Below are 23,614 nucleotides of genomic sequence, written 5' to 3' on the forward strand. Positions count from 1 at the left end.
TTCACGAGTTAACCTAATAAACTTCTGTGAAGCACTTGTGGGTTCAAGATGCTCAATACACATCTAGATAAGTTACCTAAGTAAGGGGTTTTGTTTCCAAAATGGTGTCACTTGTTGGGGATTTCCACTGTTTAGGAACATCAGTGGCTCTCCAAACACAACATGGCATCTGCTAATTATTCCAGCAAATTTTACATTCAAAAAGTCAAATTGTGCTCCTTCCTTCCACATTTGGGGTATCGGCATACTCAGGAGAAATTGCACAGCAAACTGTATGGGACACTTTCTCCTGTTACCATTATGAAAATGAAAAATTAGAAGCTAAAAAAGATTTATCTGGGGGAAAAGGGATTTTTTTTTTTTAATTTTTACGGCTCTACGTTATAAACTTCTGTGAAGCATCTTTTCAAAAAGTGAAATTATGCTCCTTCCCTTCCGAGCCCTGCCGTTTCCCCAAACAGTGGTTTTCCCCCACATATTGGGTATCAGGATGCTCAGGAGAAATTGCACAACAAATTGTATAGTCCATTTTCTCCTGTTATTCTTGTGAAAGTAAAAAAAAAAAAAAAAGGTCTAAAGGAAAATTTTTGTGAAAGAAAAGTACGGTACATTTTTTTTCCTTCCACATTCCAAAAATTTGTGTGAAGCACCTGAAAGGTTAATAATCATCTTGAATGTGGTTTTGAGCAGCTTGAGGGGTGCAGTTTTTAGAATGGTGTCACTTTTGGGTATTTTCTGTAATATAGGCCCCTCAAAGTCACTTCAAATGTGAGATTGTCACTTAAAAAAAGATTTTGAAAATTTTGTTGTAAAAATGAGAAATCGCTGGTCAACTTTTAACCCTTATAACTTTCTAACAAAAAAAGAATTGTTTCCAAAATTGTGTTGATGTAAAGTAGACATGTGGGAAATGTTATTTATTAACTATTTTGTGTGATATGACCCTCTGATACATTTGACCCTCTGGTACACAAATGAAAGTTTTGAAAATTGCGACATTTTCAAAATTCTTTGCCAAATTTCCATTTTTTTCACAAATAAACACGTCATATCAAATAAATTTTACCACTTTCATGAAGTATTATTATTATTTATATAGCACCATTAATTCCATTGTGCTGTACAAGAGAAGGGGTTACATACAAAGTTATAGATATCGTTTACAGTAAACAAATTTACAATGACAGACTGGTACACAGGGGAGAAGGCCGTGTGCTTGCGGACTTACATTCTACGGGATGATGGGGAAGAGACAGAAGATTGGGAATGCAGCAGCTCTGGTGGTAGTGAGGCAACAGAATGGTTATTGCAGGCTGCAAGCTTTCCTGAAGAGATGGGTTTTCAGGTTCCATCTGAAGGATCTGAGGATGATAGATAATCGGACGTGATATTCGGGAGAAATCTTGGAGGTGGTTATGTGAGGAACAAATAAGTGTGCAGCATAGTAGGAGGTCTTGGGAGGATCAAAGATTATGTGAGGGAAGATATTGGGATATTAATTCAGAGATATAGGAAGGGGACAGGTTGTGGATGGATTTGTAGGTCAGTGTAGTTTGAACTGGATTTGTTGGGGAATTGGGAGCCGGTGGAGGGATTTGCAGAGGGAAGAAACAGGGGAGTAGCGAGGAGAGAGATGGATTAGTCAGTCAGCAGAGTTGAGGACAGACTGGAATGGTGCAAGAAAGTTGGCGGGGAGGCCACAGAGGAGGGTGTTGCAGTATTCAAGGCGGGAGATGATGAGGGCAGTTTTAGTAGATTGAGGGCTGAGGAAGGGACGGATTCTGGAAATATTTTTGAGTTGGAGGCGACAGTAGGTGGCAAGAGTTTGGACATGTGGTTTGAAGGACAGGGCAGAGTCGAGAGTTACTCCGAGGCAGCGGATTTCAGGTACGGGAGAGAGCGTGATGCCATTTACCATAGTAGATAGATCGGGTAGGGAAGATACGTGAGATGGAAGAAAGATTGAGTTCGGTTTTGTCTACACTGAATTTTAGGAAGCGAGAGGTGAAGAAGGAGGATATGTATGATAGACACTTCGGGATTCTGGACAGCAGAGAGGTGACATCTGGGCCAGAGAGGTAGATCTGAGTGTTGTCCGCATACAGGTGGTACTGGAAGCCATGAGACTTTATGGGTTGTCCTAGGCCAAGGGTTTAGATGGAAAAATTAGGGGCCCCAGGACAGAGCCTTGAAGGACTCCAACAGAGAGAGGGCGGGATGAGGAGATGCTGTGGGAGTGGGAAACGCTAAAGGTGCGGTCAGAAAGGTAAGAGGTGATCCAGGACAGGGCAAGGTCTTTGATGCCAAGGGAAGAAAGAATCTGTAGCAGTAGGCTGTGGTCGACTGTGTCGAAGGCAGAGGACAGGTCGAGAAGGAGGAGGATGGAGAACTGTCTGTTAGCTTTGGCTGTGAGTAGGTAATTAGTAATTTTGTTCAGGGCAGTTTCGGTGGAGTGGTGGGGGTGGAAGCCAGATTGGAGATTGTCAAGGAGAGAGTTAGATTAGAGGTGGGAGGAAAGTTGAGCATGGGCATGCTGCTCAAGGAGTTTGGAAGCAAACAGGAGCAGTGATACGGGGCGATAGCTGGGCATAGCAGTTGGGTCAAGGTTTGTTTTTTTGAGGATGGGTGTGATGGTGGCATGTTTGAAGGCAGAGGGGAAGGCTCCAGAAGATGGCAATAAGTTGAAGAGATGGGTTAGGGCTGGAATGAGCGAGTTAGTGAGGTTGAGGAGCAGGTGGGATGGGGTCAAGTGCACAGGTGGTGAGGTGTGATTTGGAAAGGAGAGGAGTAAGCTCTTCTTCAGTGATGTTGGAGGGAGAGGTTATTAAGGAATTGCAGAGGTCTGGTATATGGAGTGGTTGGGGTGGTGGAACAGTAAAAGTTTTCCTTGTTTGGTCGATCTTTTTTTTGAAGTAGGTGGCTAAGTCCTCGGCAGAGATGAGGGGAGTTGGAGGTGGCAGTGGTGGACGGAGGAGAGAGTTGAATGTGCTGAACAGTTGTTTTGGGTTGTAGGATAATGACGCCACAAGGTTTGTGAAATAGGTCTGTTTAGCAGAGGTGAGGGCTAATTTGAAGGCAAGTGTAGCTTGTTTGAAAGCAGTGAAGTCATCCGAGAGGCGCGTTTACTTCCTATGCTGCTCTGCGACCCTGGATGATTGTCAAAGTTTTTTGATGAGATTGTGGTGCCAGGGTTGTCTATTAATTCTTCGCACTTTGCCATGCGTGAGAGGGGTGACCGAGTCAATGGCTGATGTGAGTGTGGCATTATAGAAAGCGGTGGCACTGTTTGTGTCGTGGACTGAAGATATAGAGGACAGAGGGAGAAGAGAGTCTGAGAGTCTGTGAATGTCTAGGTGTGTGAGGTTTCTGCAAGGGTGTGCTATTGGCTGGACATTGGGGGCAGGTGAGGAGGACAGGAATGAGAAGGTGAGTAGGTGGTGGTTAGATAGGGGGAGGGGAGAGGGTTGTGAGATTAGATGGCGAACAGAGGCGGGTGAAGATGAGGTCTAATGTATGTCCATCTGTGTGGGTGGCTGTGGAGGACCATTGAGTAAGTCCAACGGATGAAGTAAGTGACAGGAGTTTGGAGGCTGCTGGCTGGAAGGTGTCAGTAGGGATATTAAAGTCACCCATGATGGTGGGGATGCAGCAGAGAGAAAGTGAAAAAGCCAGGTGGGGAATTGGTCAATGAAGGCATTGGCTGAGCCCGGTGGTTGGTATATAACAGCCATTTGGAGATTAGAGGGAGAGTGGACCTCGAAAGATGGGAGGATAAGGGAGGGTGGGAGTTGGATAGGGTTGAAGGAGCAGTTTTTAGAAAGAAGGAAACCCACTCCTCCGCCATAACTGTTGCCAGAGCGAGGAGTGTGGGTAAAGTGGAGGCCTCCATAACTGAGTGCAGCAGGGGAGGCTGTGTCACGGAGCATCAGTCAGCCAGAACTCAGTGAGGGCCAGGATGGAAAGGTTGCGGGAAGTAAAGAAATCATGGATCACGTGGAGCTTGATACAGACGGAGCGGGCATTCCAAAGTGTTCCAGAGAGAGGAAGCAGGGGGGTGGGGGTCAGTGGCACAGATTTTAAGTGTGAGGGATTGCGGTAGTTTCTCAGTGTGAGAAAGATGGTGTTGAGGATTACTGGGATGTATGATGCGGGGGAGGCCAGGATTGGGGGATATGTCACCAGCAGTGAGAAAAAGCCTAGAAAGGGAAAGCAGGTGACTGAAGAAGAGTGACCAGCTTATATTATATTTTAGTAGGAGAGGTCTGAGGTTAAAGAGCAGGTCTGCAGATGAAGCGAGGTAAGAGAGAGTGGGAGATAGTGATTTGGTTTGTTTGAGGATTAGAGGCGCAAAAACGGTGAGGGCAAATGTGAGCATGGTTAAAAAGCAGGGTAAGAAAAGAGAGGCAAGTAAAATTAGAAGGCAGTGATTAATCTTACCTTCTGACTGATTTCTGGACTATTTCTGGTACAATCTGTCATGAGAAAACAGTCGCAGAATCAGTGGGATCTGTTGAAGCGTTCCAGAGCTATGATCTCATAAAGTGACAGTTGTCAGAATTGTAAAAATTGGCCTGGTCGGGAAGGTGAAATCGGGCTTCAGGGTGAAAGAGCTAATAGATCATTTTTTTTAATATGCATTTCTTTTAAAGGGATATTCTGATCTCAAAGATACTATCCCAATAGTTGTAGGTTTAACAATAATAATACTAGCAAATACCTCCAATTAGAACTGTAGTATAGTTCTTATGATAAGCAATTCTCTTATACCATGTGCAGGGCATTGTAGTAGCTTAGGTATCCATGGTTGTGACCACTCATATAGTGACAGTTAGTTGTTAGTGGTTGTATCCAAGGATACCTAAGCTACTGCAATGCCCTTCACATGGGATAAGCAACATGGCTTATCTGAAGAACTATACTACATTTCTAATTGTAGGTATTTGCTAATATTATTATTATTTTTAGTATTATTATACCTGCTACATTTTGGTATAGGATCATGGAGATGGGAATACCCTTTTAAAGGGAACAAATGTCTAGCATTTCCCTATATAAACAAAATGCACCACCTATAAGCCTTCTTGCATAGCAGTCCAGCAACAAGTATACAAGTTATTCCCCCCAAAGATCAAAGAAACACCTTATAAAATTCTCCTGTGCCTTGTGATAATTTCTGCAGTTTGTCCCAATGGGAGTTGCTTGGTCTGTGATTGTTGCCCCCTCTGTCTCCGCAATAGTCAGCCTTCCTGCTTTGATGGATGTGGATGACATCTCCTACATCATGCATCCAGTGTTGCAGATCTCGAGCCAGTGCAGTTTGAAGCTCAGACCTGCACAGTCCTACTGAGCGCAGAGCGCAGTACTGCAATGTGCATGATGATTAATATGAAGTCTAATGCCCTTTGCTTTCATTTATACTAATCCAGTTCTTCTCTAATAACAATTAACCTTTTAGTTTTCCCTGTCTTCTCAAAAATAAAATCTTTCATGCTACACCATTGATATGATCTTTTTTCTTTTAGGTATCATGGTCTGACATTGGAGGGTTGGAAACTGTTAAGCTTAAGCTAAAGCAAGCAGTTGAATGGCCGCTGAAGCATCCCGAGTCCTTTATTCGCATGGGAATACAGCCACCAAAGGGAGTATTGCTTTATGGCCCTCCTGGCTGCTCCAAAACTATGATTGCAAAGGCTGTAGCAAATGAAAGTGGATTAAATTTTTTGACTGTAAAGGTATGTCCCTGTATGTCGTATTAGCAGATTTGTAGAAGAGGAATCAGTCACCAAGTTTTCACCGCCTAATCTGAGAGCAACACCATGTTGGGGCATAAACACTGATTTCAGCAATATGTCACTTACTGGACTTCTTCCTGTAGTTTTGGTAAAATTGCCATTCTGTCATCAAGAGATTATTACTAGAGGACTTGAAAACCTGCTGTCACATTTCCACCAGGACACGCTCCTGTGACATCTGCTTCTGATGCCACGCGTCACCATAATCATTCTGCGGGCAGTGCTGGTGATAGAAGATGCATTGCATTCAGAAGCTCTGGATGGGACGTGTTCTATTTGCTCTTTATCTCCCTACTCCTACTGATTTCAGGGGACATCTCCCCCAACCCTGGTCCACCATCCCCAACCCCTACCTTACATCATATCGAAACCAAAATAATCCTATTAATATTACTTGCACTCCCTCATCTCCATCTTTTAATTGTGCCCTCTGGAATCCACGGTCTGCTTGTAACAAGCTTCCTTTCCTACACAACTACTTTCTGAACAACTCTCTTAATCTGTTGGCCCTCACTGAAACCTGGATTCAGGATTCTGACACTGTCTCTCCTGCTGCCATTTCCTACGGTGGCTTACAATTCTCTCACTCCCCGAGACCCACAAACAGACATGGTGGTGGAGTCGACATACTCCTGTCCCCACAATGCACTTTCCAGGTCATCCCCCCAGCTCCATCACTCTTATTCCCTTCTTTTGAAATCCACACCATCAGGTTCTTCCATCCCCTCTCCCTCAAAGTAGCTGTCATATACCGGCCCCCAGGCTCACCCACCCACTTCCTTGACCACTTCTCAGCCTAAGACCTAGGACTGACTTCTCCAGGAAGTCTGTGTTACTGTTCAGGTTCGGTCCCCCGAACATCGGGTGTTTGTCGTGCTGTCATGTGCATGACAGTGCGGCAAACACCGCTTTTTATCGGCGGTAAAATCATCACCTGTGCCAAGATGTGACCGTCCAGGCTGAGAACCATTGGTGACTGAACTGTTTCGAGCGCAGAATCAGTGACTAGCGGTGACATCACTGAGGCTGCGTTCCCAGCCAGGATGAATTGTGGTAACCTCAGTGAGATCCCTGCTAGCACCGTGATAAAGTCTCACGGTGCAGAGGTGAGTTAACCGGGAGAATTTCACTGAGGTGAATTTTAAAAAAAAAAAAAATGGGATAAAAGGGTGGATTAGCTCCGCACTGCTTGAAAGATAGAAGTACAAATGGATATTCAGATGAAAAAGTGGCTTTATTCAACGTGTTTCGGAGTACTGTGACTCCTTCATCTGGAAACCACAAAAGTATATGGATTCCTGATGAAGGTGGAAAGAGCCGGGCAAAACACCAGAATTGATGCACCTAATATATATGCCTTTTCTGGGCAGCTGTGGGCTGCTATTTTTAGGCTGGGGGTGGTCAATATCCATGGCCCCTTACCAGCCTGAGAATACCAGCCCCAGCTGTGAGCTTTAGCAAGGTTGGTTGTCAAAAATGGGGGAACCCCACACCATTTTTAAATTCTTTATTTAAATAATTTAAAAAAAGTGTGGGGACCCCTCTATTCTTGATAACCAACCTTTGCCTGGCTGGTTATCAAAAATACAGGGGAACCCACACCGTTTTTTTTTTTTTTTTTTTTAATTATTTATTTACAGTGCAGGAGCCAGTTGATAAATAGTCCCATCAGCTGACATCAGTAACTGCAGGTGAACTTTATACCTCCGATCACAGCTGCATGCTCATGCTGTCATTTGACAGCGTGGGAACTGCGGCTGTCTGACAGACGGTGATCATTTTACTGCCGATTAGAAGCGTTGTTGCCGGATTGTCATGCACAAGTTCAAGTGCATGGAGTCAGGGTTCGGGTCTCGGTGCTGTTCTGGTGTCCTTTGGCAGCTCTTTGGTCTTGGCCATGGTGGAGAAGTTGTAGTATGATTGATTGTGTGGACAGGTGTTTTTTTTATACAGGTAACAATTTCAAACAGGTGCAATTAAAACAGGTAATGAGTGCAGAGTAGGAGGGCTTCTTATAGAAAAACTAACAGGTCTATGAGAGACAATTGTTGCTGGTTGGTAGGTGATCAAATACTTATTTCATGCAATAAGATGCAGTTTAAGTATTTACAAATCATACAATGTGATTTTTTTTATTTTTATATTCTGTGTCTCACAGGTGAAGTGTACGTATGAAAAACGTTAAAAATCGTCAGTGTATCAAATACTTATGTTCCCCTCTGAATGTACCTATGTTATTGTACATGCAAACTATTCTTGTTTTAAGGGCAGCCAGGTTGGTAATTAGCCCTAATTCTCTTAAGAGAAATGTGGCAATATTCTTCTTTGAATGGTTTCTGGTTTTATGAAGGTTAATCTTCCTGAGAGGTTTTCTATATTATGCAAGGACATATTAGAGATGATCAATTCAAAGGCTGCAAATCATGTTTTAGGGATTATTTTATTTTTTTTCGGTAATATTTATCCAACTCTAAAATTATGCACTACTTAGTATGGTGAATATAATGAACGTGATAGCCTGTAATGTCAGGTGTTTGGGGAAGCAGTCAAGAGATGTGCTGTGTGCTCTTGGTGCCAACAATTTCAGCCTGGTATTAATTGTCTTTTCGAAACTCATATGACCCGTGAAAGACTCTAATTTCTATGGAGGGCGTGAGTGGGTCCAGAGTACCATTCAGTTTTTTTCTACTCATGCATGAGAAGTAAGCATTTTAGTGCATAGATCGATTCCATTCATCTGTTCCTCCTCTAGAATGGATACCGATGGAAGATTTATGTCTTGCTTGTACGATAAACAATATTAACCCCTTCCCGACCTTCACCGTACTAGTACTGCTCTGCGGGAACTGCATTTATGCCCGCAGCAGTACTCGTATGGCGGCACGATCACCACAGCCTCACGCTGAGCGCTGCAGTGATCGGGTGCGAGTCTCAGCTGTATGTGACAGCTGATACCCCGCAGCAATGCCCACGATCAGAGCTATCGTGGGCATTTAACCCTTCTGATGCTGCTCCCACCCCTCTGGTGCCGCTCCCTGCGCGCTCCCACTGGAACAAAGCGATGCAATCACGCTGTTCCGGTCGTCTTCATGGAGACCCCCGGCTCCAACATGGCCGCGGGGTCCTTCAGTGAAGTGTTTCGCAAGCGCCTACTGAGATCAGTAGCCGGCAAGCCTCCTTCACTGCCTGTTAGATTGCTGATCTGACACTGTGCTGTATACTGGGACAATGTAATTAAGTAAAAAAAATTATAATGTGTAAAAATAAATAAAATCCCCAAATAAAGAAAAAAAATTAAACATTTTACCAATAAATATATATATTTATGTAAATAAAACAACCCGACCTATAAAACTATGCTACTAGTTAACCCCTGAACACCGTAAAAAAAATAAATAAAAAACTAGGCCGAAAACAATGCTTTATCATCATACCGCCGAACAAAAAGTAGAATAACATGCGATTAAAAAGACAGATGTAAATAAACGTGGTAACGCTGAAAACTTCATCTTGTCCCGCAAAAAACAAGCCGCCATAAACCTCCATCACCGGAAAAATAAAAAAGTTATAGCTCTCAGAATAAAGCAATGCAAAAATAATTATTTTTTCTATAAAATAGTTTTTATTGTATAAAAGCGCCAAAACATAAAAAAATATAAATGAGGTATCACTTTCATCGTACTGACCCGAAGAATAAAACTGCTTTATCAATTTTACCACATGGTATAAATGGTATCAATAAAAAGGTCAACTCGTTCCACAAAAAACAAGACCTCACATGACTCTATGGCCCAAAATATGGAAAAATTATATCTCTCAAAATTTTTGGTGATGCAAAAACAATTTTTTTTGCAATAAAAAGCGTCGTTTAGTGTGTGACAGCTGTGAAACATAAAAATCCGCTATAAAAACTCGCTATAAATAGTATGTCAAACCCCCCTTTATCATCCCCTTAGTTAGGGAAAAATAATACAATAAAAAGTGTTTATTTGCATTTTACCGTTAGGGTTAGAGTTGGGGCTAAAGATAGGGATAGGGTTGGGGCTAAAGTTAGGATTAGGGTTAGAGGTGTGTTAGGGTTAGGTTTGTGGTTAGGGTTGGGATTTAGGGTTAGGGGTTTGTTGAGGTTAGGGTTGGAATTAGAATTGGGGGGGTTTCCACTGTTTAGGCCTGTTTCACACTTCAGTTTTTTTGTGTCAGTTAAAATCCGCCAAAATGGCGGAAAGCGGATCCGTTGCTAACTGATGTGAACGGATGCCACCGGACCGTTTTTTTGACGGATCCGATGAATGAAGAATTTTAAAGGAACCGCAGCCCGGGGAGGAGAGAGAATTTTTTTTCCAGCCACCAGAACAGGCTTTAGGGTTAAATTTCCGGCTGAGTGAAGTCTTTCGGGCATGCGCAGTGTGAAGTGCGGATCCTGCCGGCCGAAAAAATGTTACATGCTCCGTTCGGGCATGTCGGCAGACATCAAAAATTTGGCGGATCTGCAAAAAAACGGATCCAACGGATGGCCATTCGTCAAGATCCGCCGGTAATGCAACTCAATGGGGAAAAAAAACGGATCCGCCAAACAAAATGGCGGATCCCCTTTTTTTGCAAAATGGCGGATCTTGACTGATGGACAAAAACTGAAGTGTGAAACAGGCCTTAGACACATCAGGGGATACCCAAAAAAGAAATTCCTGAATTGATGGTTTTTATTCATTCTGCCTCCCAAAAATCGTAATCGAAAGCGATCAAAAAATGTCATGTGCGCGAAAATGGTACCCATAAAAATATCAATCTATCCCGCAAAAAAAAAACACCTAGCATTAATTTCTGGGTCAAAATGTGGAAAAATTATAGCTCTCAAAATGAGGTGATGCAAAAACTTATTTTTTTTGCAATAAAATGCATCTTTTAGTTCGTGACAGCATCCAATCATAACCCGCTGTAAGGCCTCTTTCACACATCCTGCACATCCTGATATTTCCGGTACTGGAGATGTCAGTGTCCGTGTGAGTAATATGTGTGCCACATGTTACGGAGTGATTGTCGCGGTATGACACGACCCAATGGATGGTCAGTCAACTAACAGCATAACATACACAAGGGAGATGGAATAAGGGAGAGAGGAAGCCCCTACCAATAGGGAATGAGGGATGGTCACCACCTGAGCTCCAACCTGAGCCTGTCCCTGCACTCACCTAACGCCCTATGCGGGTCCCCCCCCCCCCATCCCCCCGCTACCGTCAGGATACCTCGTCCCTAGTAGTCACCTATTACTGTCCTGGCTAGTGCACTGGTCGGCAAGAAGCAGTAGCCTCACCTCTGCGGAATAATACATACAGGGGGAAGTGACAGACACCAAAAGGACAAGGTAACAAAAACACCACACTTAGTTTATGTTCACCGCTGCTAAGCTCCACACCACAGATAACAACAGCAACTGGACTCCAAACACCAGACGTGGCTGACACTAGAGAGCTGCTCCTGCTAAACTGGTTTCCAGAAAGGAACTTTATCACCAACAGTCAGCTGACGCATCAGGTGAACTTTTAAAGGATGGTGGGAGTAGTCAACACATGCATCAGCTGACCCAGCAGCACTGCAGTAACACCAGATTGCCAGTGAGGGAAAAACTGAAATTAACCCCCGATGGTCCAAAAGGACAAAAAGTTTTAAACTGAAAGGAACCAGAGCTGCCACAAATCCAAACATGGATCGTGACACCGCATCAGTATGCATCAACACGGAAGGGTGCCCGGGAAGAAGCGCTACAGTAAGTGCTGTTCCCTGGCGCCAGGTGCTGAACGCACTTCGCACTTCTCATCATTCTCCCCTGCTTTGCCGGCGCTTGGTGCAAGCAGCGCATTTAAGTGATGAGACAGCAGGTGGCGGCAGATGGCACTATTACTCCCATCAGCCTACCCCTGCAGCCGCTAATAACAATGACAGCAGGTGCTGCTAATGGGGGTATTCATCAGCCTGCGCTATAAATAAATGTAAAAAAACGGCGTGGGTTCCCTTGTATTTTCTATAACCAGCCAGGCAAAACTCACAGCTGGGGGCTGCAACCCTCAGCTGTCAGCTTCAGCAAGGTTGGTTATCAAGAATAGAGGGGTTCCCAAACTGTTTTTTTTAAATTATTTAAATAAATTATTTAAAGAAGTGACGTGGGGTCCCCCCCATTTTTGACAACCAGCCTTGCTAAAGATCACAGTTGGGGGCTGGTATTCTCAGACTGTTAAGGGCCCATGGATATTGACCCCCCAGCCTAAAATTAACACCCAACAAAGGCACGTCTATTAGATGCGCCAATTCTGGTCCTTTGCCCGGTTCTTCCCACTTGCCCTTTAGCGGTGGCAAGTGGTTTTCATATTTGTGGAGTTGATGTCACCTTTATATTGTCAGGTGACATTAAGCCCATGGCTTAGTAATAGAGAAGCGTATACAAGATACCTATCCATTACTAATCCTATAGTTATTTCGTAAATAAAAACAGCCAGAGTAAAGTCTCTTATTAGAACTAAAACAAAATACACTTTTCACTCTTTATTTAAAAATAACAAACACAGTTTTACTCACCTGACGCCTATTTTACTGAAGCCCCCATTCTACCATTCTATTGTAATAAAAGAAAAAAAAACCCATATGCCTCACCTGTCATTCGTTCTTCCCCACACCGTAATCCATGTCTGGGGATTAATAGTTTTCGGCTCAATCAGGTCTAATGGATCTTGGCATATGGCATCATCCTCTAATAAATACTATTGTTTCTACAGGTCATACAAAGGGTTTAATTTCTACCATATATCAGTACCAATTGTCATGCCAACTGGACAATCTCCCTGACAGTTAAAGCTAAGTTCAGGTCTGAAGAAAGTGCAGGTCACTCCATTTGAGGTGCCCCATTCTCCAGCAGCACTTGTGTGCCTCTCACCTCCCTTAAAGGGAATCTGTCACCCCATTTTTGGCCTATAAGCTGCGGCCACAGCCATCAGGGGCTTATCTGCAGCATTATGTAATGCTGCAGATAAGCCCCCCCCCGATGAAACCTGAAAGATAAGAAAAACAAGTTAGATTATACTCACCGGGGGGCAGGGGTGTGTGCGGTGGGTGTCGCGGTCCGGTCTGGCGCTTCCCATCTTCATACGATGATGTCCTCCTCCTTCTCCCTCCACTCCTGCGCAGGCTTTCTTTATCTGCCCTGTTGAGAGCAGAGTAAAGTATTCCAGTGCGCAGGCGCCGGGAAAGGTCACAGAGGTCCGGCGCCTGCGCACTGCAGTACTCTACTCTGCCCTCAACAGGGCAGTTAAAGTTTGCGTGCACAGGAGCCGAGGGTGAAGCATGGAGGAGGACATCATCGTATGAAGATGGAAGACGCTGGAATGGACGGCGACACCCATCAGACCGGACCGAACGCCAGGGTGAGTATAATCTATCTCTTTTTTCTTATCTTTCAGGTTACATCGGGGGCTTATCTGCAGCATTACAGAATGCTGTAGATAAGTCCCTGTTGGCGGTGGCCCCAGCTGATAGGGATAAAATGGGGTGACAGATCCCCTTTAAATGTTCCTGGAGTTCTGCAGCATTCATTATCCGGTTTCAAAGGGCATTGTTCACAATGAAGCGGTAATCAGTGTGGGATGCTATGCCTTTCTGTGACTCTTCCAGTCTCTCGCTATCTCTGTTGCAACCTGTTGATGGCACTCTTCTAACAATCTAGCTCTGTGGCCACTTCCGCCTGAGAACATTGTGGTTGAAATCTTGCAATGGCGAGATACTGTTGATCAATTGTTAGGTGTTCTCTTGGTCTCATGGTGTGAAAATGTGAACACCATGATGAGGAGGACTGTTTAAATACCAATTCTAATTGAGCCCCGAGTTTTATTGTTCGGTTTATGGATCAAACGTCTGTTATGAATTTTGCAATTAAGCTCCTTGTTAGAGAACAGACAGTTGTGCAAACAGTACTGAAACATTGATCAGTTGGACATGGGTATTCAAGAGCTAAGAGAAGGTCACATTCCCGTCTCCAAGAACCTATCCCAAGATGTAGTAGATGTAGTAATAATAATATTATTAGCAATTACCTCCAATTAGAAATATATAGTGTTTCTGATTCGCTACTTCTTTTTCCTCATGTGCAGGCATTGCAGGACCTTAGGTATTCATAATTACGACCACTTAGCAGCTAACTGTCACTAAATCAGTGGTTGTAACTAGAGATGAGCGAATTTGTTCGGGTTCCCTCTTATTTGGCAAGCTATAGCGCTTACACAATAAGCTGCAGAGTGAACCTGGCTACCTGATTGCTCCTGCTGATCGGTGCCGCAGCTTTGTCAGTCACAGCACATTCATAGAGCGCCCAACAGACAGACTCTCCATGCATGTACTGTGACACAGCCACGACACATGCAGCTGCGGCGCCGATTAGCAGGAGCGATCCAGGAAGTCGGGTTCCCTCTTCAGCTTATTCGGCTAGTGCTATAGCTTGCCGAATGAGAGGGAAGCCGAACAGATTCACTCATCTCTAGTCGTAACCATGGGTACTTAAGGTCCTGCAGTGCCTGCATATGAGGAAACGGGCATAGCAAATTAGAAAAACTATGCTACATTTCTAATTGGAGGTATTTGCTAATATTATTATTACACATACTACATATTAGGATAGGATCTTGGAGATGGCAAATATGCCTTTAAATTCTTCCAAAAAGGTTAGAGTGCATTTTAGGGTCATCCTGAAAATGTCACCCAAAAGTCAAATATCCCGAACTTTGTGAGGTTTGTGTGTATATACATGTATGTATTTGTATGTGGAGTATATATTTATATACACACTTGTTTAAGGGTACCGTCGATTTTGTGACACATCAGCGATCTCGCCAGCGAGATCGCTGTGTTTGACCGGGATCAGCGACCGGCCCCCCCCTGCCAGTTATCGCTGATCGTGCTCTAGCAGCCTGGACTGTTTTTCGATCGCTGGTCTCCCGCTGCCCAGCACGCATCGCTGCGTGTGGCAGCAAGAGACCAGCGATCAGCAACGCTGGATGCTGGTTTCCAATGTAAACGTCGGGTATCCAGGAGCTGCGGCGTACTCGCTGGTTTCCAAGGTAAACAGCGGGTATCTAGGAGCCGCGGCTCCTGGATACCTGACGTTTACATTAGAAACCAGCGTCACTGGTCCTGATCGCTGGGGCTGTCTAACGATGTCCCAGCGATCCCATCCATGTCGGATCGTTGGTGGGATCGCTGGGACATTGTTATGTGTGACGGGGGCTTTATGTGCTGCGAGTACTTGGAGCATGTACTTTTACTTGTGTATACTACATAAATGCTGCAGTTGAGGGCTAACAGTATGTCCATGACTGTTTGATGTCACAATTGTTCATAGTTTTCTCTTAACATTTTACACCAAATAGTATCTTATCTGACACATCCTTGCCATTGTAGTCCTTCCAGCTTTAGCCGTTTTACCTTGATGTTTCAGTCCTGAGCTTCCTGTGGTAATTGTTAGGTGTTCTGTGTGAAAGATAAAAGCTGGGATCAAAGGCTCTGTTCTTTATCTGCATCCACATCTGGTCCTGCCTTTATCTCTAGGCAGGTATCCGCTTATACTGACCAGGCCAATAATTACAATAGCTTTTTCATCACCTGTCACCTGGAATTTCCTAAACAGACTCTCTTCTTTTTCATCATATTTGTACACCCCATACTTGCTAGTTTATGATGCCCATTTGGACTTTACTGTGTTTTAATCTGCAGAGAAGCAGTGGTTAGAAGTGGGGGCAGGTGATGAGAATTCAGGTGTAAAGTGGCTGTCCCTTAAAGAACATTTATCACTTATCCACATGATAGAATATATGTGTGTATGATTGGTGGGGGTCTGACTGCAAAGACCCCAAACATTTTTAATGCTCAGCCATATACTTTAAATAGCTGGCATGCTGGAGCCTCATATTATTTGTCAGGAACCCCATATACATTAGACTATATTCCAAATGTGCCAATTTCAGTGGATTTTGCCGCTAGTCCAATGTGTATGGAGGCTTAAGAACACGTGGCACATTGTCCACTGTGTGACTGGAGCATTAGTAACTTGTTCCTTCCTTATGTATTTTTTGTGGCTATGACTCATCACTGGTGGTGGTGTACAAGTCACTCATGGGAATAGATGCCTGAACTAAAACATGGTTTAGTATATTCAATGAAAATATGTAGGAAGTTAGGATGTTACTGTTCGGGTTCGGCTGCCCGAACACCGGGTGTTTGTTGCTCTGTCATGTGCATGGCAGCATGAGGAAAAAGGAAAATATTCAGCTCACCTTCTATTCGTTCATTATGAACTTTAGGTGTCTCTGAGCATGGACATGTCTCTGCCAAAACGTCCTTGCAATGCTCCAAAAAAGAAAAAGTCCAGCTCCAAGAGGTAATTTTTTTTTTTTTTAATATTATTTACAGCGCAGGAGCGGCTGATGAATACACTCACTGTAATTAGCGGCAGCAGGTGACGGATGATGGGATCAGTTGTCCCGTGAGCTGACACCAGTGAACGGAGGTAAGCATTATACCTCTGATCACAGCTGAGATCTCACGCTTACTTTTGACAGCGTGGGAACAGCGGCTCTCTGACCGGCAGGGATGATTTCACCGCCGATCAGAACAGTGTTTGCTGTGCTGTCATGCACATGACAGTGTGGCAAACACTGGATGTCCGTGCCCCCCATTCAAGTGAATGGGGTCCGGGTACTGTTCTGGTACCCGAACCCAAACTGTAACTGTTCGGCCAAACCCGCTGGACCCGATCATCCAGGTGTAAACCCATCTCTAATAATACCAAAACCTTGAAATATGTAGGAAAACTGTAAGTCCTTGAGAATAGCAATGTATATTAATCCCTGTTTTACTTCAGGACGTACGTACACAGATCTAGGCTGTAAAACCACCTGGGTACAACCAAGCTTTCACAAAGGAGATACGACACTGGGAAAGCCTATAAGGAAACCATTGCTGTGGAGGACTCTGTATTAGATGGTCACCCATTATGCTACACTTTTGAGCCCACAATAAAGAATATCTACAGTAAATGCTATTTGGCCAGCGCCTTAGATCCTAGCGTATAACTTGTCCTGTGTGACCGTGGGAGAGTTTTTACGAAAACGTTGCACATTTTCTTTGAAGTTTTAGAAAATCTTCTTAATGCAATGGATTTTGTAAGGTCCATAATATATGTACCCCGGATTTCACATTCTGAACTTGGAGTTGATAACGATAATAAGCAAAACACAGCACAGCGGAAACGATAAGAAGCAGACTTCTGTCTCATGCCAGATCTACAAAACAGCTGCACAAATATTTTCTGACTATGAAACTTTGTTTTGACATTTCTGTAAACTCTGAATGTGTGAGACATTGATAAAAAAGATAAAACTAGGCAAGAACTAAAGGAACAGGAAAAAAATTATGTGCTGTCCACTTTAGAACTGTGCTTCATGACATCTACCGTAAATTCAAACTCCCTGCAGTATTGGCGTCATAGAGGAGGGACCTTAAAATATCTGTTTAGAGGGGATCTTTGAGCAGACCTCTACCTGCTAATCTCTTACAAAATGCAGATTCTCTGACAAATGACATGGTGACATTTTCTTTTGAAAGATATAAAAGATTGGACAGACACTAATAACAGACAACTATGGTAATAGTGTTCAGAAAAGAACAATCAATGGAGAAAATGCAAAGCTGCAGAAAGGTGTATGCACACTCGGTCAGTCATGTGCTAGCCATAGAAGATACACTCAGAAACCATAGATGGGTATATACTTTAGCGCTAACATGCACTCTCCAGAACCACATGGGAACCTCAACAAATGTGCTGAAAATTGACATGCCTTTATATATAAATTAAACTACCTAACACACTACTGTTTTGTATATTGTATTCTATTAGCATATATATTTTTTGTTAATATTTATTTTGTCCTTTTAGTCCAGAGCATGTGCATCCTTTTTCATACTGTGTTTTATTGCGGGCATTTATATCCTTTGGCCCAAGTGTGTTAGATAGTTTATTTTTTTGAGCAGTGTATATAAAATAAAGGGAGCACTTAAACAACAGAATTAAGCTCCAAGTAAATCAAACTTCTGTGAACTCAAACTGTCCACTTAAGAAGCAACACTGATTGACATCAATTTCACATGCTGTTGTTCAAATGGAATAGACAACAGATGGGAATTATTGGCAATTAACAAGACACACTCAATAAAGGAGTGGTTCTGCAGGTGGGGACCACAGACCACATCTCAGTACCAATGCTTTCTGGCTGATGTTTTGGTCACTTTTGAACGTTGGTTGTGCTCTCACACTCGTGGTAGCATGAGACGGACTCTACAACCCACACAAGTGGATCTGGTAGTGCAGCTCATCCAATATGGCACATCAATGCGAGGTGTGGCAAGAAGGTTTGCTGTGTCTGTCAGCGTAGTGTCCAGAGGATGGAGGCGCTACTAGGAGACAGGCCAGTACACCAGGAGACGTGAAGGGGGCAGTAGGAGGGCAACAACCCAGCAGCAGGACCACTACTTCCACCTTTGTGCAAGGAGAAACAGGAGGTTCACTGCCAGAGCACTGCAAAATGACCTCCAGCAGGTCACAAATGTGCATGTGTCTACACAAACGGTTAGAAACCAACTCCATGAGGATGGTCTGAGGGCCCAACGTCCACAGATGGGGGATGTGCTCACAGCCCAACACCGTGCAGGACGCTTGGCACTTGCCACAGAACACCAGGATTGGCAAATTCGCCACTGAAGCTCTGTGCTCTTCATAGATGAAAGCAGGTTTACACTGAGCACATGTAATAGACGTGCCAGAGTCTGGAGACAATCGTAGAGAGCGATCTGCCTGCAACATCCTTCAGCATGACCGATTTGGCAGTGGGTCAGTAATGGTGTGGGGTGGCATTTCTTTGGAGGGCAGCACAGCCCTCTATGTGCTCTCCAGAAGTAGCCTGACTGCCATTAGGTACCAAGATGAGATCGTCAGACCCCTTGTGAGACAATATGCTGGTGCTTTTGGCCTTGGGTTCCTCCTAATGCAGGACAATGCCAGATCTCATGTGGCTGGAGTGTGACCAGCAGTTCCTACAAGATGAAGGCACTGAAGCTATGGACTGGCCCGCCTGTTTCCCAGACCTGAATCCAATTGAGCACATCTGAGACATCATGTCTTGCTCCATCCACCAGCGTCACGTTGCACCACAGACTGTCCAAGAGTTGGCGGATGCTTTAGTCCAGGCCAGGGAGGAGATCCCTCAGGAGACCATCCGCCGTCTCATCAGGCGCAGGCCCAGGTGTTGTACAATAGGGAGGTCATACAGGCACGTGGAGGCCACACACAATACTGAGCCTCATTTTGACTTGTTTTAAGGACTTTAGATTCCACTTTAATTTTGTGTATGACTTCAAATCCAGGCATCCATTGGTTAATAAATTTGATTTCCATTGATGATTTTTGTGTAATTTTGTTGTCAGCACATTCAACTTTGTACAGAACAAAGTATTCAATGAGAATATTTCATTCATTCAGATCTAGGATGTGTTATTTGAGTGTTCCCTTTATTTTTTTGAGCAGTGTATAAAGGCTTGTTACTTTTCAGCACATTTGTTGCAGTTCCTACTTGGTCCTGAGGAGTGGATATAAGCAGAGAGGTATATACCGATCTATGGCTTCTGAGATATCAAAGATAGCTAAAATATAGTTGGCATGGATTTTGGAGTTATAGTTACAACGCATTGTGTGGCTTAGGGTGTGTGCACACGCTGAGGATTCTGCTGCGGATCCGCAGCAGATTTTGCCCTGCGGATCCGCAGCAGCTTTAGCTGAGGTGTACAGTACCTTTATTTTCAATGGAAAACAAAAACCGCAGTGCACACAGTGCAGAATTTTCTGTGCGGATTGTCACTTCTTTGTGCGGATTCCTCAGCGGTTTCATACCTACTCCATTGTAGATGTGTCAAATCACAAGGGAAAACCGCAGGCTAATCTGCAGATAAACCGCAGGTCTTTTGACCTGCGGATTTACCTGCGGATTTTGCAAAATCCGCATGGAAAATTCCGCAGCAGAATCCGCAACGTGTGCACACACCCTAAATAATCTTCTTACACTGTTTTAACTGCCCCTACAGTGAGTAAAAAACTGGAGTCTGAACTGAGAAAGTAAGATAATGTGTATGCACAATGTAAGTGCATATTAACACATGACCATTACACAGAGAAAACAAAAACCAAAAACACATATCCTAAAATAAAAAATAAACTGCAAATGATGCCCCTACAATGAGAACCAATACCTCTTAAACACCCTGTCAGAGGCCTCTCATCCAGCCTAGTTCGACCTCTTGTTTTGAACTGATGATGGGCATACACTGGGAAATGTATGCCTACAAATGGAGTATCTGGTTTGGCTTATTACCCCAAGTCATGTGGTATGGCCCTTTTTATAGGGTCGATATTGATTTTTAGAATTGATACATCTAAAAGGCAGCACTAGATTTCCTATCCTCTCCAACACTGAAGAAGATATTAACATACTTTTTTTTTATTATGCTTTGCTTATATAGTGCCATCATATACTACAACTCTTTACAGATATCATCACTGTCCCCACTGGGGCTCACAGTCTAAATATAGGAAACACGAGAAGCAATGGAATTAAACTGAAATGGAGAAGATTAGCTATTAGAAAAAAACTTTTTGACAGTGAGGGTGATCAGTGAGTGGAATAGACTGCCACAAGAGGTGGTGAGTTCTCCTTCAGTGGAAGTCTTTAAACAGAGGCTGGACACACATTTGTCTGAGATGGTTCAGTGATGCGGTGCATTGAGCAGGGGGTTGGATATGATGATACTTGAGGTCCTTTCCATCTCGTAACATTCTATGATTATAATATAGATTTGCAGCCTCCTGCTTTCCGTCATAGTAGCATATCTGGGACAGCATCAGTCACTGCTCACTAAAAATGAGCCAGCTGTAACCATGCCTCGGCACTGACTGATAGCCAGCTCTGTATTGATGCATTGCTGAGACGGCTGTCCAGTTAGTCCCAGGACGTGTTTACAGTCACTGCTCGGTGTATTCTGAATGGTATCTGAAGCTGCGCCATCCATGCCTCTGACTGAAAGTCAGAGACTGCCAGGAGGATTAAAGTTCATGTTATGTGGCAGCTCATTCATCTTTCCTCTATACATTATTGTTTTTAATTTGAGCAACATACTGCTAAATCGTAGTCCCCAGTTAATTTGAGGATTGGGCATAGAGAGCTGAGGTTTTAAAGGGAATCTGTCACCAGGTTTGGCCGATACGAGTTACGGCCACCACCTTTCACTGCTGAGATACATCATTCTATAATGCTGTAGATAAGCTCCTGATCTGACCTGTAAGAGAAGAAAAATAACTTTTATTATACTCACCTGCGGGGAGGTCCGGTTTGAGGGGTGTCACTCTTCTTGGTCCACCACCTTCCATTTTCGTACGATCGCCACCCTCTTTCTTGCTTCATGTGGATGACGCGACCCTGCGTCATCCACACAGGCTCCCTAGTATCACGCTCCTGCGCAGGTGTACCTATCTGCCCTGTTGAGGGCAGAGCAAAGTACTGCAGTGTGCAGACGCCGGGAAAGGTCAAAGCGACCCAGCACCTGCGCACTGCAGGACTTTGCTCTGCCCTCAACAGAGCAGATAAGTACACCTGCACAGGAGCGCGGTGGAGAGGAGACTGTGTGGATGATGCAGGGACGCGTCATCCACACGAACCAAGTTGAAGGACGGCATCGCAATAAGATGGGATGCGCCGGACCAAGAAGAGCGACACCCATGGACCGCAGGTGAGTATAATAAGTTATTTTTCTTCTCTTACAGGTCGGATCGGGAACTTATATACAGCATTATATAAAACTGTAGATAAGCCCTGAAAGGCGTTGGTTATAACTCGTATCGGCCAAAGCTGGCCGCTTGTTTTTCCTGAAGGTTGTTCCCTCACTTTCACCGCTCTAGCTTCATAGATATGGAGAACAAGCAGGTGGGAAGGTGTAGTTAAATGATTGGCCCCACCTAGAAGCACCGAGCATCTGTCCTTGGTTTGAACAGTCATTCTGTGCTGACAGTCCCTTTAACAACAGATGCGCACTAGGATCAAATTGAAATCTGTGTTGTAAAAAAACTTTAGTAGATTAGTTAATTATTTTGTCTGTCTATACACAATGCTCTTTGCCGTCATACAACCAAACATCACCATTTTACTTTGAAAGGGGTTATTCGGCTTTGCAGCATAGGCCACTAATACTCGATCGGAGGGGTTCTGACTTCTAGCACCTCTGCTTGTCAACTTTTGAATGAGCCATAATGTATGCTGTGGACTTTTGTGTGCGCTTATCAGTTTTTGTATACCAAACCAGCAATAGTAGCTAATATACAAAATCACTTTTCTTTTGTGTGTTCACACAATAGTAATTAAGTTTTGTGTGTTGGTCCATCCTGTGCTTACTTTTCCTGTCACCAGTTTTGGCCGATATAAGTTCCAGCCTTCACCTTTCAGTTCTGATATACAGCATTCTATACTGCTTTATATCTACCCCCAACCCGACCTGTAAGAGTAGAAAAATTTACTTATTATACTCACCTGTGGGGTGGTCCGGTTCGATGGGTGTCGCTGGTCCTGGCCCGGTGCCTCCAGTCTTCTTACGATCGCCGTCCTCCTGCTTGCTTCATCTGGATGACGCGTGCCTACATCATCCACACAGACTCCTCGGCATCGCGCTTCTGCACATATGTACTTATTTGCCCTGTTGAGGGCAGAGCAAAGTACTGCAGTGTGCAGGTGCCAGGGCTCTTTGTCTGTTCCCGGCACCTGCACAATGCAGTACTTTGCTCTGCCCTCAATAGGGCAGATAAGTATGCATGTGCAGGAGCGCTATGCCGAGGAGACTGTTTGGATGTTGCAGAGACATGTCATCCATGCGAAACAAGCAGGAGAGCGGCATCACATGAAGATGGGAGGCGCCGAACCAAGACGAGCGACTCTCATCGGACCGGACCGCCCCGCAGGTGAGTATAATAAAAATTACTTTTCTACTCGTACAGGTCAGGTTGGGGGCAGATATACAGCATTATAGAATGCTGTATATCATACCTGAAAGGTGATGGCCGTAACTTATATCGGCCAAAACTGGTGACAGGTTCACTTTAAGCTTAAGGATTTTCTGGTCAAGAGCATGAGGGAGGTTTCCAAAGTGTACAAAGCCTTGTGGGGCTGAGGCTAGAGTTGACATTTTAAATGTAATCTGTAGAGTTGGTGACTTGTTTGGTTTATGTAAGCCTCATGTGTTTTTAATGTCTGTGAGATCATTGTTCTGTCACTGAATACATTAAGGGACAAGAGACTGGTGAAAACCAGCTTGTTACAATGAACGAGCTGTGGAATGTACAGATTGATTTATCATTTTCGATGAAAAGCATTTTTAGAGCTTGTTATTTATTGATTGAAATGCCTCCTTATTTCAGGCTTCCTAGTCCCTACAGAGAGAAATGTCGTTCACAGAGTAGGATTTTCCATTGTACTCATTTACAGATTATATTAACATAAAAATACATGCTAATCTGCTCAGGTTCTCATACTCAATCATGTGTAAGGTCTGCTTAAGTGGATACACTGTCTTTTCTTAACTCCAATTAAAGTATTGTTTTTTCTTGCCTCACTATTTTTTTTTTGTAGGGTCCAGAACTGATGAATAAATTTGTTGGTGAGTCGGAAAGGTCAGTTCGCGAGGTAGGTTCAACATTA

The 23,614-nt window shown here is 43.9% G+C and overlaps 1 protein-coding gene across 7 annotated transcripts in view; it reads left to right on the forward strand.

The window, feature by feature from the left end:
• The window catches only part of AFG2A (AFG2 AAA ATPase homolog A), a 739,142-nt gene that overhangs the window by 199,436 nt on the left and 516,092 nt on the right, over positions 1 to 23,614 (forward strand). For all 7 annotated transcript variants that reach the window (XR_012231536.1, XR_012231538.1, XR_012231537.1 and 4 more), the window contains 2 exons: positions 5,523 to 5,732; positions 23,546 to 23,599. Coding sequence is in view for 4 of the 7 variants with exons in the window: in XM_073572029.1 (XP_073428130.1) it covers positions 5,523 to 5,732; positions 23,546 to 23,599 (264 nt within the window). In the remaining 3 variants the exon portion in view is untranslated. The remainder of the gene's footprint in view (positions 1 to 5,522; positions 5,733 to 23,545; positions 23,600 to 23,614) is intronic.

The sequence above is a fragment of the Dendrobates tinctorius genome, unplaced genomic scaffold, assembly GCF_039654945.1.
Source record: "Dendrobates tinctorius isolate UK_male_01 unplaced genomic scaffold, ASM3965494v1 ptg000030l, whole genome shotgun sequence".
NCBI classification, from domain to species: domain Eukaryota; kingdom Metazoa; phylum Chordata; class Amphibia; order Anura; family Dendrobatidae; genus Dendrobates; species Dendrobates tinctorius.